Below are 15205 nucleotides of genomic sequence, written 5' to 3'. Positions count from 1 at the left end.
ATTATCTCTTTTTTAATGGACATGAATCTTTGAGCAACTGACAGAAAATGATTATAAAACCAACAGGAGCCGGGAAAGTGGAGAGATTTGGAGAAGGGAGGTGAGATGAACTATGATTAATGCAATGTCTGTCTAAACGGCAACTCTATGAAAAGTGAAAGTAAACGCTGACTGACGCAGTTTAAAAAGAAGGAATTTATGTTTGCTGGACATTGATCTGTGATATAACCTCTCATCTTTATCTCACATGGGAACGATTGGAATGCTGGCTTTCTAAGGTTAAAGTGGTTGACTGGATTTATTGGCGTGGCGAGAAGGGGGGTGAAGGGGTGAAAAAAGCTGCATTTGGCATTCGGTGAGGGAGATGTGGGATGTGAGAGACTTTGAGTGATTAAATCTGATCCCCTCTAGTGAATGCTGTTGTGAACTGGATTTTTCCCCCCTCCTCGTGAAGAAGGAGCTGTGAGTGCTATATAATAGAGAAGCCAGCATAAGTTGCTAAGGAAGAGAGTTGGACTCTAAGATTTATGCCCTACCCAGAAGGGACCCATGCCCAACGTTAAAAAAAAGATCAAAAGTTGGGAAAAGCTTAATAAACAAAAAAAGAAACCTTCAAATCATAATTTGGCTTACCTCTCCTTCCTGGGAAGTACAGCCCCTGGAGTTGAACAGGAAGAGGAAGATATAGACCCAGTCTCTTTGGATACAATACCAAATAAAGAAGGAAACATGGCAGAAGGGGGGAAAGAAAGTGGTAGTAACCCTCCCTCTTTAATGGAAATCAAGGCTATTATAGCAGAAAATAACATGATTATTTTTAAAAAAATGGATCAGCAAATGAGTGAATTCAGAAAACAAATGCGTACTATTATGGATAAAACGATGGAAAATTCGGATAAGATCAAAAAGATAGAGGCTAAAGTGGATCTGGACCAGAAGAAACAAGAGGCTTTCGAAAAATCAACTAATATACAATTTAAAGAATGGGAATTGCGTTTGATCGCCTTGGAAGATCAATCTCGTAGATCTTCGCTTCGAATAAAGCAGCTGAAGGAGACGCAAGGAGAAGATCTTAGAGAAATTATCGTGAACTGGTTCAAGGAGCTGACGCCTGACATTCCAATAGATGGATCGGATCTGGACCGAGTCCACCGTGTGGGGGGGAAAAACTACAAAGGGACTAGAGACATATTGGTGAAATTTGGCAACTATTACAAAAAAGAGCAAATTATGAAAGAATTGAGATCTAAGGTTCAGATACAGTGTAAAGGCAAACCAGTGCAAATTTACAATGATCTTTCTCAACGCACATTAAATTGGAGACGTAGTCTTAAACCAATAACGGAAACATTAATGAAGAATAAAATTCCTTATGCATGGGGTTACCCGGTTTTCTTAAGATTTACATATGGAATACAGAGTAACCTCATTGGATCAAGGTAAAGATTTGCTGAAGAGGCTGGGTCTGGATGGGGAAGCAGATGGGGCTGGAGTGGGTGGGGGAGGGAATGAGGCTGGGACATCTGGAGAGTAAGAGAATTGTTAATTATGTTGGAGATAATTGCAAATAAAAATGCTAATATAGAGACCTGCCGGCCAGGCACAGCACTGCCTCCCCCCTCCCCCTTTAAAGTAGATGGCTGGAGTATTAGACTCACGGGGATATGGGGGGGGGATTAGAGTGGGGGGGTGGGGAGGGGGGGAAGGTAGGGGAGGAGGGATCGGGGTAGTAGGGTGTGGGTTTTATGTATGGAGTTTGTGTTTTTATGTAAGCAAGTTTGAATTGCTGAGCACAAGGGATCGGAAGAGATTTCAAAAGGGTGATTATGGATAAAAAGATAAAGGTATCAACACTCAATGTTAAAGGTTTAGGGGCAGTCGTGAAAAGGAAGAGAATAGAACAAATGCTAAATAAAGAGGGATCAGATATTATAATGATCCAAGAGACACACCAAGGCTCCGAGAATTCGAATATGATAAAATTAAAGTGGTTAGCCTATTATGAAAAATCATTAGGGACATCAAAAAAAAATGGAGTGGCCACTTTGATTTCAAAAAAAAGTGGGTTTATATTAGAAGAGGTAAAAAAGGATGATAAGGGTAGATATCTTATGTTAAAAGGTAAAATTGAGGGAAAGGTTTATACTTTGATTAATGTTTATGCCCCAAATGAGAGGCATAGAGAATTTTTTATAAAGCTGTTCAAAGAAATAGAAGAATTTAAGGAGGGGTGTGCATTATTAGCTGGGGATTTTAATATGGTTATGGATAATAAAAGGGACAGGTCAAATCCCACTAATGCTGAAAAGAGGAACAATATGACTATATTGAATAAATTAGTAAAAGAAAATGATTATTTAGATTCGTGGCGCTTACTTTACGGGAATAGGCCTGGATTTTCATACTTTTCCCCAGTTCATCATACATACTCCAGGATAGATTATATATTTGTTTCAAAAGAATTTGCAACGAGGATTTGTAAAATGGAAATGGGGGTAATAAAAGTAACCGATCATGCCTTGTTAAGTTTAGAATTTACAGTTAAGAAAGATTATAAAGAGGCATATAGATGGAAGTTGAACACAAAGATATTGAAATACAATAAAATAGTAGATAAAATTCGGAAGGAACTGTCGGAGGCATGGGAAATTAATGAAAAAGGAGGAACAGCTGGGTCAGTCATTTGGGACACCATGAAGGCTGTAGCAAGAGGAATCTGTATTAGAGAAACATGTAGTTTAAAAAGACAACAACGTGCAGAACAGGAAAAGTTAGAGATAGAAATTAAAAACTTGGAGGAAAGATATTGGCGAAGTAAAGATAAATATAAATTAGTGGAAATACAAGCTAAGAAGAAACAATTAGAAAACTTAAATATAGAAGAGATTCAAAAGAATTTAATGTATATGAAAAGGGAATATTTTGAAAACAGTGACAAGAACTCGAGGTTGCTTGCCAAGCTCACACAAAAAGAAAAAGGGAGGAATGGGATAGAAACGTTGAAAGATAGTCGAGGGAATTATTGTCATGCAATGAAAGCTAAAATAAAAATTTTTCAGGAATTTTATCAGGAATTGTACAAGGGTAAAGAAATTCAACAAGAAAAGGTGGAGGAGTATATTGGAAGGTTTATAAAGAAGGAAATAAAATCAGAATATAAGGAGTTAATGGAGTCAGTAATAACTCAAAGAGAAGTTGAAGAAGTTATTGATAAGTTAAAAGTGGGTAAATCACCAGGAGCAGATGGTTTGGGTCCAGAATATTATAAGGTCTTCAAAGATTGTTTAGTTCCAAAATTAATGGAACTTTATAATAGGATATTATCAGGAGAGAAGATACCTGAATCATGGGAACATTCAGTGATAATTCTGATCCCAAAACCAGATAAAGATTTGACTAATCCTGATTCTTATAGACCTATTTCTTTAATAAATCAGGATGCTAAAATTTTTACATCTATTATGGCCAAACGATTAAATAAATTTTTGGCAGAATATATAGGAGCAGATCAATGTGGGTTTGTGGTAGGAAGACATATGCATAATTTAGTGGGTAGAGTTTTAAATGTAATAAATGTAATAAAAAAAGCAAATATTAAGGCAGGTATTATGGCATTAGATATTTTTAAAGCTTTTGATTGTGTGAGCTGGCAGGCACTAAAGAGTATTATAGATAAATTGGGATTTGGAAATAAATTTAAAAATGTAATAGAACAGTTATATTCCCAAAATACGGCGGTAGTGGTGGTAAATGACGGACTTACTGAAAAGATACGACTAGCCAGAGGAACAAGACAAGGATGTCCGCTCTCGCCGGTCCTTTTTGTAATGGTTATGGAAGTTTTGGCGAAGGCACTAAGGGAGGATAAAGAATTAGAAGGAATTGGAGAGGTAAGGGAGATAAAGCTAAACATGTTTGCGGATGATACTTTATTGACCATTAAGAATCCATTAAGAAAATTAGAAAGAATTAAATATCAGTTGAGGGAATTTGAGGAAATTACAGGGTTAAAAATAAATTGGTCTAAATCAGAGATGATGTTGTTTAACTATACTAAGAAGGAAGAAAAGGATTGGGAATTTAAGGGGATGGAATTGAAAGTTAAGAATGAGATTAAATACTTGGGAATTAAAATTACAAAAAATCTAGAGAATTTAGAAAGGGAAAATTTAACGAGGTTAAAGAAGGAGGTATTAGAGAAATTGGAGAAATATAAGAGATTAAATTTATCTTGGTTTGGGAGAATAGCTTTGATAAAAATGAAGATACTAGCTAAAATTAATTTCGTATTTAGGATGCTACCTATAAAAATATCAGAAACCGAGATAAAAAGTTGGCAAAATATTATTAATAAATATTGTAATGGAGAAAAGAGAGCAAGAGTGAATAAAAATAATTGGTACCTAAGCCAAAAAAAGGGGGGAATGGGTCTCCCAAACATAAAATTATACTACGTAGCAAATAGATTAAGACATGTTGTAGAAGCAATTATGGGAGTAGGAGATTTATACTGGATGGAAGAAAAAATCATAAGTAAGGTAGAGATGAATCTGGAGAATGTTTTTTTTAAAGATGGAGGAAGAAAATGGGTTGGAAGTATAGATAATCCACTCCTGAGGACTCAATGGGAAATTTGGAGCAAATTTAAAGGGAAGCTGCTTCCGAGCAACTCTCCCTTAGCACCGATAATAATGTTAAAGAATTTCCCAGAGGATCTAAAGGGTAGATTATGTAAAATATTAAAAGAGAAAAATAAAATAAAATTAAAGGATTGGGTAAGAGATATTAAAACAAGAGAAGATATGGAAAATTTGTTAAAGGAGAAGAAGCTATCTTGGCTAGAATATGGTCAATTAGAACAATGGAATAAAAAGTGGATTAAAGATAATAGAATGTGCAGAAAGATGACGAGGTTTGAAGAATTAGTAGTAAGTAAGGAGAAAGGAAAAGGAGGTAGTATAGTTTCAAAAGGATTAATGAGTGAAATATATAAAATATTGTTAGAGAAGGAGTTTAGAGAGAATACAGAGAAAGTGATTTGGGAATCAGATTTGAAGATACAAATAGGGCGACAGAGCTGGGAGGGACTATGGAAACAAAGAGTGTTGAGAAGTTTATCAGTAAGAATAAAGGAGAATTATTTTAAAATTTTATGGAGGTGGTACCTAACCCCGGTTAGATTGAACAAGATAAGTGATCAACATTCAGCAAATTGTTGGAGAGGATGTGGGGAAAAAGGAACGTATTTACATATGTGGTGGCAATGCAAATATGTACAAAGATTATGGAAGATGGTGTTCTCAGAAATTGAAGAAATAGTGGGAATGAAAATAGAACAAACACCAAAAATAGCATTGCTGTCACTATTTGAAGATATAAAGTGTGGAAAAGGAACTATAGAGCTGATATCGAGTTTGTTGGTTGCAGCACGATTGATGATAGCTAGGAACTGGAAGATCCAAGGGGAATATTCTATTGAGGAGTGGTATAAAGTAGTATGGGATATAGCCATTAATGATAAACTGACATGTAATATTAAGTGGAGAAAAGGCGTAACTAAAATAAATGAGTTCGAAGGAATTTGGAAACAGTTCCTAGTGTTCGTGTTTACTAAGGGAAATGGGAAACCACCATCAGAAGAAACGATTAGATTTTGGACTCAAGAATGATCCCGAGGTGGGGGGTGCACTTTTATGTTAAGAATGAAAATGTTGTAGTGTGATAAGGCATATGTAATAGTTTTTGATATTTGTACTCAACAATTATTCAATATGTATGAAGCAGATATTTGATGTATTTCTTTTTCTTATTGTGTTTGTTTCAATTATATTTTGGAAATGTTCATTTATGTTTATATAGTGTTGAAAATGAATAAAAATTATTAAAAAAAAAAGAGATGAGTGCATGGTATCAACAGCAACTTCATTCATAGACATTATGCTAAATTGATATACATTTTGTTTAAACAATGTTGGGGTGAACAATTCAGGTGTATTTAGAGTAAAAATCAACAGGGGTAGTTATGACTTTCTTAGGCCCTGTTGATTTCATTGGGTCTACTCTAAATATGACTTAATCTGGGTCCAACTCATTTTGTGTTTAGAATTGGACTGTACTATAAGTAATTGGCTGGAGTGGGTGGGAAACCTTTATAAGAAATAACTTGTCAGGCCCCCACCTCCACCTGTGGTGGAATAACAACCTGCCTGTATGGTATGAGCAGAGAGTGCAATTCTTCTTCTGTAACATTATTTTGATTTCACAGGATGAGGGTTAAAAAACTGCCAATGATCCTCGCATTACACCTGAAGAGATTCAAATACATGGAGCAGCTACATCGGTACACCAAACTCTCTTACCGTGTGGTGTTTCCGCTGGAGTTACGGCTCTTCAACACATCCGGGGATGCTATCAACCTGGATCGCATGTATGACTTGGTGGCTGTAGTAGTTCATTGTGGCAGGTGAGCGGCATTGAAACGTAATTCCGGAAATAATTCTGCACAGAAGGAGCATTGCTCCCTCTAATACTGAACTCAGGACATGGAGTACCTATCAATTTGGCATTCTGGGAATTGTAGGCCTTTTTTCTGTCTAAACATGCCTAGGGTTGTGCCCTAAATGTATTTGACTATAACATGAGGTGAGCAAAGTGCTGCTCACAGGCACCAGTGCACCTCCAGACATCTTTTGAGGTGCCCACTGAGGTGCCCTACCCTTCCCACTTAAAAAAAAAATAACACATGTTCTTACTGGCAGCTAGGATTAGAGAGAGAAAGAGATGGGAGGGGAAATGAGTTTTCTGGTGGAAGGGGAAGAGAGAAAAAGAGCTTGTCTTCTGTTAAATAGTTTTCTGTTGCCACTGAAAACTTTGGATCCAATGCAGTTTTTTTTTAGTGTATTGGGGCTTAGACCCCACCTCCACTTTGTATTTAATCTTTGGGGCAGGTTATTTGTCCCTTGTAACTAAGCTGACCATATGGAAAGGAGGACAGGGCTCCAGTATCTTTAACAGTTGTATTGAAAGGGGAATTTCATTAGCTGTCATTTGTATGCATGCAGCACCTGGTCAAATTCCCTCATCATCACAACAGTTAAAGCTGCAGGAGCCCTGCCCTCCTGCAGCTTTAAGTGTTGTGATGACAAGGGAATTTCACTAGGTGCTGCATGCATACAAATGACACCTGCTGAAATTCCCTTTTCTATGCAACTGTTAAAGGTACAGGAGCCCTGTCTTCCTACTTGTAACTAACTATGTCTCTCATAGCAGCCATTTTGTGGTGGTGCCCACAACAGTCTCAAATTGTCAAATGGGCCTGAAAAGTTTGCCAGCTCATGTACTACAATATGACTTCGGTGTTTTAGGATGTTGGCCCCATTGTGTCACAATTTTTTTAAAAAATATATATTTCTCTTTCCTTTTTAGTGGACCTAATCGTGGACATTATATTACCATTGTGAAAAGCCATGGATTTTGGCTTTTGTTCGATGATGATATTGTAGAGGTTAGTACACTGATGACTGCTGAGCAAAATTTAAATGTGTCGAGTTTTTTTGTTCATGTGATGTAGCTTACCATCTTAAAATTAATTTCTTAGAGTAGTAGCAACCCCCAGATATTGGGAAGTCAGTGGGAGTTATGCAAGGATTTCCTTGTTTTGAACCCTAAATTTTAATTATCCTCAGTAGATGTTAAACTGATGCAATGGAATGAGGTGATACAATAGACTGCACCACTTCAGGCTACAGCTCGGTAATTATTATTTTTAAAACTGAAAATTCACCGCTACATTTTAAAAACTTCACAAATAGAAAGCTAGCACAGCAGGCCAAGGACTGAGCTGGAATCTTTCTTCCAGATAGGCTACCTTTTTATTTGTAGGCAGGGTTATTTTTATACGGAGGAGCATTTAAAATGACTATTCCCTGCCACACTCTGAAGTGTTACAATCTATTCTACCTGATTACCCCTTCGTTCCACTACATGTGAAGACTGAGGGCCAAAACAGACATTACTTTAAATCTGCATCTAGCAGCTATGTCTTTTCTTTCTCTTTTCATTTTTACTCTAGAGTGGGCCCCGGGGCCCCAAGCCAGACCAGGACTCTAGTGTTGGGGTAGATGTTTTTAAAGATCCAGATCAGGGGCTCTTTGCCTACTCAAGAATACGAATGGGGGAAAGAGGTAACTGCTAGATATGGATTTCAAGCCATGTCTGCTATTGCCCCTGGCCTCAGTCTCTCTCTTTCTTGGGCCAACAATTCTGACTTGTTCCTTCAGCCAGTAACTCTTTAGGGAAATGTGGAAGCTTCCCACATACTTGATTCAGTCTAGACGCACCACTTGAAGTGCGAGCCACAATACTACAAATAAAGGGCACCATTCTGTACAAGAGTTTGTACACCTCACCAGTACACAAGGTCTACTACACACTTCAGGCCTGTTCAGACAACATACTGAGCCATGGTTGGCTGCTAACCCTTTTGCATCAAATGGTTAGTGAGCGTGTTTAAATTGTGGTTATGTAGGCACCATGGTTAGGAATAGTTCACATGACATGCATAGTCATGGTTCACACGACACGCTAAGTCATAATGTTGAGCTCAAAATGCTTAACCACCATGGCTTAGTGTGTTGTCTGAACAGGGTCACTGATACAGTGGTTCCCATGGTTTGCTGCTTAGTGGCCAGGGTATCAGGACAGGGTGGCAGTGGTACAGTGTTTGTTGGGATTGGGAAATCTGGGTAGTGGGATTCTGGGTAGTGGGTCCTTAAATCAGGCCTACACAACCAAACCCACCAAGCCAAATGCAGGCCACTAGCCATGAATTGTGGCTTTTGATATTTATTGAGACTCTGTTGAACTGCTATACATTGTTCCTGGATTTCATTTAGCATGGTTGGAAAGTTACCACTTATCTATGAGTATAAAATAATTGCTCTACTGCTTTAAACTATAACCAAACAAATTCTTTTTCCTAATATTAATCTCCCCCTAATATTACATTGACAGTAGACAGAACTCCAACTTTATTCTTAACACCATTTTCCCCAGTTGTGCAAGGGAAGAAGGAAAAAGTGTCTGTTGTATGCAATAACCTCATTATTCATTTAAAACTAAAGTTAAGCAATACAACTGTCTGAGTTTCTCAACTGGATAATGCAATGCATTCGTTGTAAAACAGGGGTGAGCAACATGTGGCCCTCCAAATGTTTTGTCCTACAACTCCCATCAGCCATCACTATTTGTTATGCTGATGAGGGCTGATGGGAGTAGTTGGACAAACATCTGGAGGGCCACAATTTGCCCACTTCTGGTGCAAAAGAAGTCCCAGAAAGTTTGTACCAAAGGACTTTCCTGCCACAAAGACTAGAAAGTTCCCAGCTAACCACAGCCTTTGCAGCAAAGTAAGATCTACGCCAGCGTTTATTAAATTGTTTCTCTGATGATTGCACATATGAAAGGAGTCTGCCAACCATTTTGCTATATTTACTCTCATTTTGACAGTTAAACCCATTTCTTCATATTTTCTCCTTTGAAGTTTTGATAACTCCTCTCTTTTCTTTTTGCAGAAAATTGATGCGCAAGCTATTGAAGAATTCTATGGTCTGACTTCTGATATCTCAAAAAATTCAGAATCTGGATATATTTTATTTTATCAGTCAAGAGAGTGACTGGGTAGACTGTGACTTTTTCTGCACTCAAGAGGAGAAGCTGACCAACACTGTTAATTGACTTCCATGTAGACCCATCCAATACAGTCCATTCTGCTCATATTTCAGCTGCTGACTGAAACTCCTTTGACTGGGAGATTGGCCTCCACCTTTACCATGACTCTCCTTTAAAGGCAACAAGAACAAATTTATGCAGACTCATGTTCACCTGTTGGATCCTGCTGAACTGAGGTTTAATGTTTCATAGGTGTTTGCATCACCGTTAAGGACCATTTCTTCCCTGATTCTAAAGAACCATTCTTTTAGACTAGTGGTTTCCAAACCAAGGTACCGTGGAATGCCTTAGATGACTAGCAGGGATTCCTCAGTGACAAGGTCAGTAGAAATGGTGGACTTCCACCCGAGCCAATGTCAGGAGTCTCCATTGTTGGGCACCTTCCATGGCCCATACTACTGATCCCCACAATCCCTCACCCTGCTCCTCCTCACTTCTGTTGCTTGTTCATCTGCCCTTTCCAGGTTTGTGAGCAGTGGCAAAAGAAAGGGTGAACATCAGCCTCCACATGCCTTGTCCTCTCTTTCAACCTGTGGTGGTAGATTGGGCCCATGGGGAAAGGACAAGTGAATGGACAGTGGTGACAGTGGCAAGGAGGCTTCTCAGAGACATGGGTCAGCTGAAGGTATCTTACCTGAGAGTCCTCCAAAATCTGGAGCCAACACTGTCATCCATACCTTAAATTAGATTTCCCCCATCCCTGGTCCCTCCAGATATTGATAGACTACAATCCCCAGAATCCCTGATGATTGCCCTGCTGGCTGGGGCTGATGGGAGTTGTAGTCCAAAACATCTGGAGGGACCCAAGTCGTGGAAGGCTGCTATTAAAATAGTTTGCTCACAACTACTGACCTTCCCCTGAAAGGGTGTACTGGAGGTAATCTAGAGTGCATATACACAGTTTGCACAGGGCAGTGACAAACCTGGTCAGCATTGCACATGGAATGAGCATGCACCCTAGAACATATCCTGGCAGCTTCTGCTGTGCGCATGGGTACTATGGCAGGTGATGCTCAAGGGTTTCTAGGTAGGGTAATCGATGTGGAAGGGCTGTCTTCGGGTAGAAAGTCTGAAAATTGCTGCTTTAGATGCCTACTACTGAAATGTAACTCCTACTCATGGAAAGGAGATACATGTGTATTTCATAACTATTGGAACTGGGCTTAGATTGTGGACTAGGTCACATAGTATTCTCCAGTTAGAAAACTATTCTTTCCAAACCCTTTAAGCTTTGGGTTATTAAAAAAGAAATCGAATTGGCAACCTCAAGACACACATTTACTCCAAGGGATTTCAGTTCCATTTGAATCAAATCATGCTTGTTTGTCTAGTCTTCCTGTTTATCGTGGGACATGAGCTGAGCTGCTCCTTTGGATTCCCGCCCTGTAAAAGGCTTTCGGGGATTTTGCACTGAAGGAGGTGGGGGAGGGAAGCGGTTCCTCCATGTAACTTTCACTATGTAATGAGTGATTTATCTTTTCTTAACCCAAAGAGATCCTGCAAAACGATGTTGTTGTTTATTCAAGTTCACACATGTCTGAGTATCGTGCGTGCAAGTAAGTGCTTGTACAGCAGTTGTGCAATCCAGTTAAGAAATACCGGCCATGAGCCAAAGCTCTAGAGGACTCAAGCACACAACCGAGTTCCATGTGAACCGCGGCTTTCTCGTTCTCTTCAGTCTTGGAGAATGCATCCTCATGTACACGTTAGAGGTTTCGCATGCACGTCACAGCCGCTGGATTTCAGTAACTATCTGCCATGGCGCTCAATTCTGCAAAGCGCTAGACTTTGACAGGTTGCAGTGGCTGCATTGAGAGCTAAATGATGTGGCATCACCCAGGGTAAAACAATTTTTCATGTTCTGCAGCACCTTTACAGTCAGATATATTAAAATCCAGTTCCTGAGTTCCATCTCTTTGTTACACTTCCACGTGACTAAGAAATGACACCTGGGGGCAACTAGAATAGGGTCAAATTTTAGTGGCTCCCATTTGGTTCTATGGCCTGAAATAGAAGGGCTGCAATTGGCAAGGCAGCTGGGAAAGCTGCAAAGTCACTGACCGAGACAGCGATAGATTCCTAGAAGCATAAGGCAGATTTAGCTCCCACCTGAATTGTGTCCCTGAGAACATGCCTAAAATGCTCATCTTGAGAACACCTTTTCAGTGGTAGCCAAATGTGCCCTCTGGCCCTAATGCTGAGTGGCCAAGTTTGCACCAAATGGGACTACCATTGGGATACTATGTGTCTCTGTGTACGTCCATCAGAATCTGCAGTATATAAATCTTCTCTGCAGCCCTCTTGCCCCCATTGTATTGACAGGCATTTTGTTAGTTGTGTAATTCTAAAGAGCATTTATCCCTGCAGAGATTAAATACGAACAACATCAGCAGTCATGTGTATTGCCTAGCCAAATTTCAGTTTTAAGGCTGTTAGCTGCAATAGTTGCACTCTAGCTGGTCAGGGACTTCTGAAACAATATTGCATAAGTCGTCCATAAATGTAAATATCAGAAGGTGAATTGGAAGCATCTCTGCTTTTGTTGAACAAATGGTTGTGGAATATCAGAGTTGGATTGGCTTAACATATAACACTTGTTTGGTGCCTTGCATGGGCTGCTAACACCAGATTTTGATCCAAGCAAAACAGAAGGCAACGGGCACCTTCTAGCAGGATGTCCCCCTTTACAGGATGTCCTGTTGAAAGGAATAGGAGCTGTGCGACAGCTTTTCTTCCCGCTGGATTCTTTGTGGATCTGTGTATGATTTCTAGTGAGGAAATTCCAGAAGAGATCACAAGCGCACTGCATTTATTTCTATTTTTTAATGCATGTATTTATTAGGAGTCAGTCCCTTTTAGGTTTTATGAATAGAGCTCTAATCACATGTTTATTGCTGAGCTGCTAATTTCATCACTGGTTGCATCTTGCATCTTGGTTACCCTTCTGAGAATGAAAATCTTCCTTATGTGCATGTGATATTTACCCCCCTTTTTAACAATCTTACAGTATTGGCTCTCGCTAAAACAGAACATCGTGCATTTGGAACAGTGTGAGGCTGCTGTGTACTAAGGGGTGTAGCATGTTACATGGCTGAGGAACAAAATCAGATACTTTTTAATCTTTGAAGTCCCACAATTTGTTTATCACTGTGATGATCTATCAGGATAGAACAAAAAGAGTCTTGCTTGCATGACTACTGCATTTGATCAGCAGGGCTGTGGCAACTCTATATGCATAAAGAGACAGGCATTTTGCACCTCTACATAGCTTAATAAAGTCTGTGTATATGCCTAACCATTAGAATGATCACTGGAATGTGGACAGTGCCTGCTAAAATCTCATATGCCAGAATTGGACCTGAGCTCAGGTCCAGGTCTGGCATATAAGATCTTAGCAGGCATTGCCCATATTTTCCCCAAACATGTTCAGGGTCATAAGGACTAGAAATATGGTTCTTTCAACAACAACAACAACAACAACAACAACAACACAATCAAAGGATGCTGATGTCAAATGTCACACTTGCACAATACTGTCAAAGATGCAAAGATACACATAATCCTGAGTATAACATCAGAAGAGCCCTAGTCTACAGGTTCCTATCAGGCTACTCAGTGAAGCAAAAGATGGAAGGTTACGTTGTATCAAGAAAACCTTATCAAAATGTGCCTGTAGCCTATAATTCACAAAGACAGTTCATACATATGTATGCATCACTTGACTACTCAGCTTTCAATTACTGGTAGCTGAATATGTGAACTGGCTCAGACCTGGTTCAGACGTAATGGGAAATCATGGCTTTCCACTACATAAACAAGCCAAAACACAGAGTTGGTTTGCACTGTTCCCTCGCCTCCTCTTTTGTGGCTCCAAGGAGATTGGCAGCCTCTCCTTTCAGTTCCCTGTGACATCCGAACTCTGGGAGCTCTAGTCTGTTTAAACTCCAAACCAAGATCAGAAATCACAGTTTGACCCTGGTTTGTTTAAACTAATTAATTAGAGTTTAAATCAACCATAGTTCTCTGAGTTTGGACATAATAAGGAACTGTGCTTTTTTTTAACACTGGAAGCGAAGGCTTCCTATACTCAGGCTGCATGAGAGAAAGGCAAGGGGAATGTGCAAACCTACAGCTTATCATGGCTTGTTCACATGGTGGAAAATCATTGTTTTCTCTTACAACTCAACTGGGCCTGTTTACATTTTGCACTCAAAGTGCTGATGTGAAAGTTGTGTCTCTGGTGTTTGATCTGTGATGGATCATTCACTCATGCAACACATCATTTGTTGCTGCAGTCATCAAGCGATTAGCAAGCATGGATCAAGTATACATGTCTTACCTCAGAGGACATGAGCATGACACTATTTCTAACTTTGGGGCTGGAGCAATGCTAGCTTGTCTAACAAATAACTGGAATCAATGGGGCTCTTTCCACTAAAGCCCACTTGTCAACAGACACTGTACAATTGACTCCCATGGGGTTGGGATGTGGTCCTTTTGTGAATAAAGTCCTTTACTTGCTTTGCTACGTTGCACAGCATTTTTCTGAGATGTGGCCATCACTTTTCTGACGGGCTGGCTGCTCCGGTTGTGGTGAATAAATGCACTTTCTAGTTCAGTGTTAATCAATGTAATACAGATGTTTTGTACATTGCAAAGGTTGCTGCCAAACGTTTTTAGGATTTATGTTAAACTTTTTTTTAAATAAAAAAAAAGCTAGCATTAATGTATAACTTGGATGTTTGGAGCTGATGTTTGTATGAACAGAATTTTTTGCATTACTGGTGATTTTTAAGGAAACAAACAAAAAATTAGAGATAAGGATATATTTGTGTTTTACATTGAATACAATATTCTTTTTTTGTGGTAGATAATGAAGCCAGAAGATTGAAATAATATTTAAATATTATAATATACAACCCAACATGTTTTTCCTTCCTGTATCTGATCATTTGAGTTGGATAATAAATGCAGACAATTATAGTACATTTTTGACAGTAAAATTACTATGGTGGGGTTTCCTCTTTTTGTTTTCTTACAAAATCAGGAGCATAATCCTGCCAATGTTGAGGGCCCCAATCCAAAACGGTGTGTTTGTGTATGAGTATGAGATGTGTTTGTATGTACGTGCCAGGATTTGTGTGAAAAAGCCTGTTCCTGTGTGAATATGAGCTCCTTCAAGCTCTGTGGGTGTTAATGGGAGATGTAAATATATGCTAGACTCTCTCTTGGCCTAGTCCTAACCATCCCAAGCCCTAAGCAGCATTACACAGAAGTAGCTGAGGATGCATACAGATGTATATTTTTTTTCAGAAGGCAGTGTAGTTTCTCCCAAGCTGTCATGACCCCATCTTTGCAACTTGAGCAACACACTTCTCTTCTTCCTGTTGACTTCCTCTGTCCACATTACTGGGTTGACTGCTGATCCTGTTAGCTTCTCTTATCCCAAAGAGGAATGTTTGACATATTGAGAAGC

General features: G+C 39.2%; 1 protein-coding gene across 2 annotated transcripts in view; it reads left to right on the top strand.

Moving 5' to 3' along the window:
* USP46 (ubiquitin specific peptidase 46) overlaps positions 1–14715 on the top strand; it is a 48480-nt gene extending 33765 nt beyond the window's left edge. For both annotated transcript variants that reach the window (XM_063136311.1, XM_063136310.1), the window contains 3 exons: positions 6266–6463; positions 7426–7504; positions 9573–14715. In XM_063136311.1, coding sequence (XP_062992381.1) covers positions 6266–6463; positions 7426–7504; positions 9573–9674 — 379 coding nt within the window. In that variant the 3' untranslated portion in view covers positions 9675–14715. The remainder of the gene's footprint in view (positions 1–6265; positions 6464–7425; positions 7505–9572) is intronic.
* The last annotated feature ends 490 nt before the right edge of the window (positions 14716–15205 follow it).

Source organism: Elgaria multicarinata, chromosome 10, assembly GCF_023053635.1.
Source record: "Elgaria multicarinata webbii isolate HBS135686 ecotype San Diego chromosome 10, rElgMul1.1.pri, whole genome shotgun sequence".
Lineage (NCBI taxonomy): Eukaryota > Metazoa > Chordata > Lepidosauria > Squamata > Anguidae > Elgaria > Elgaria multicarinata.
Note: the sequence above shows the minus strand (reverse complement) of the source record. Positions and strands in the feature narration are given on the sequence as shown.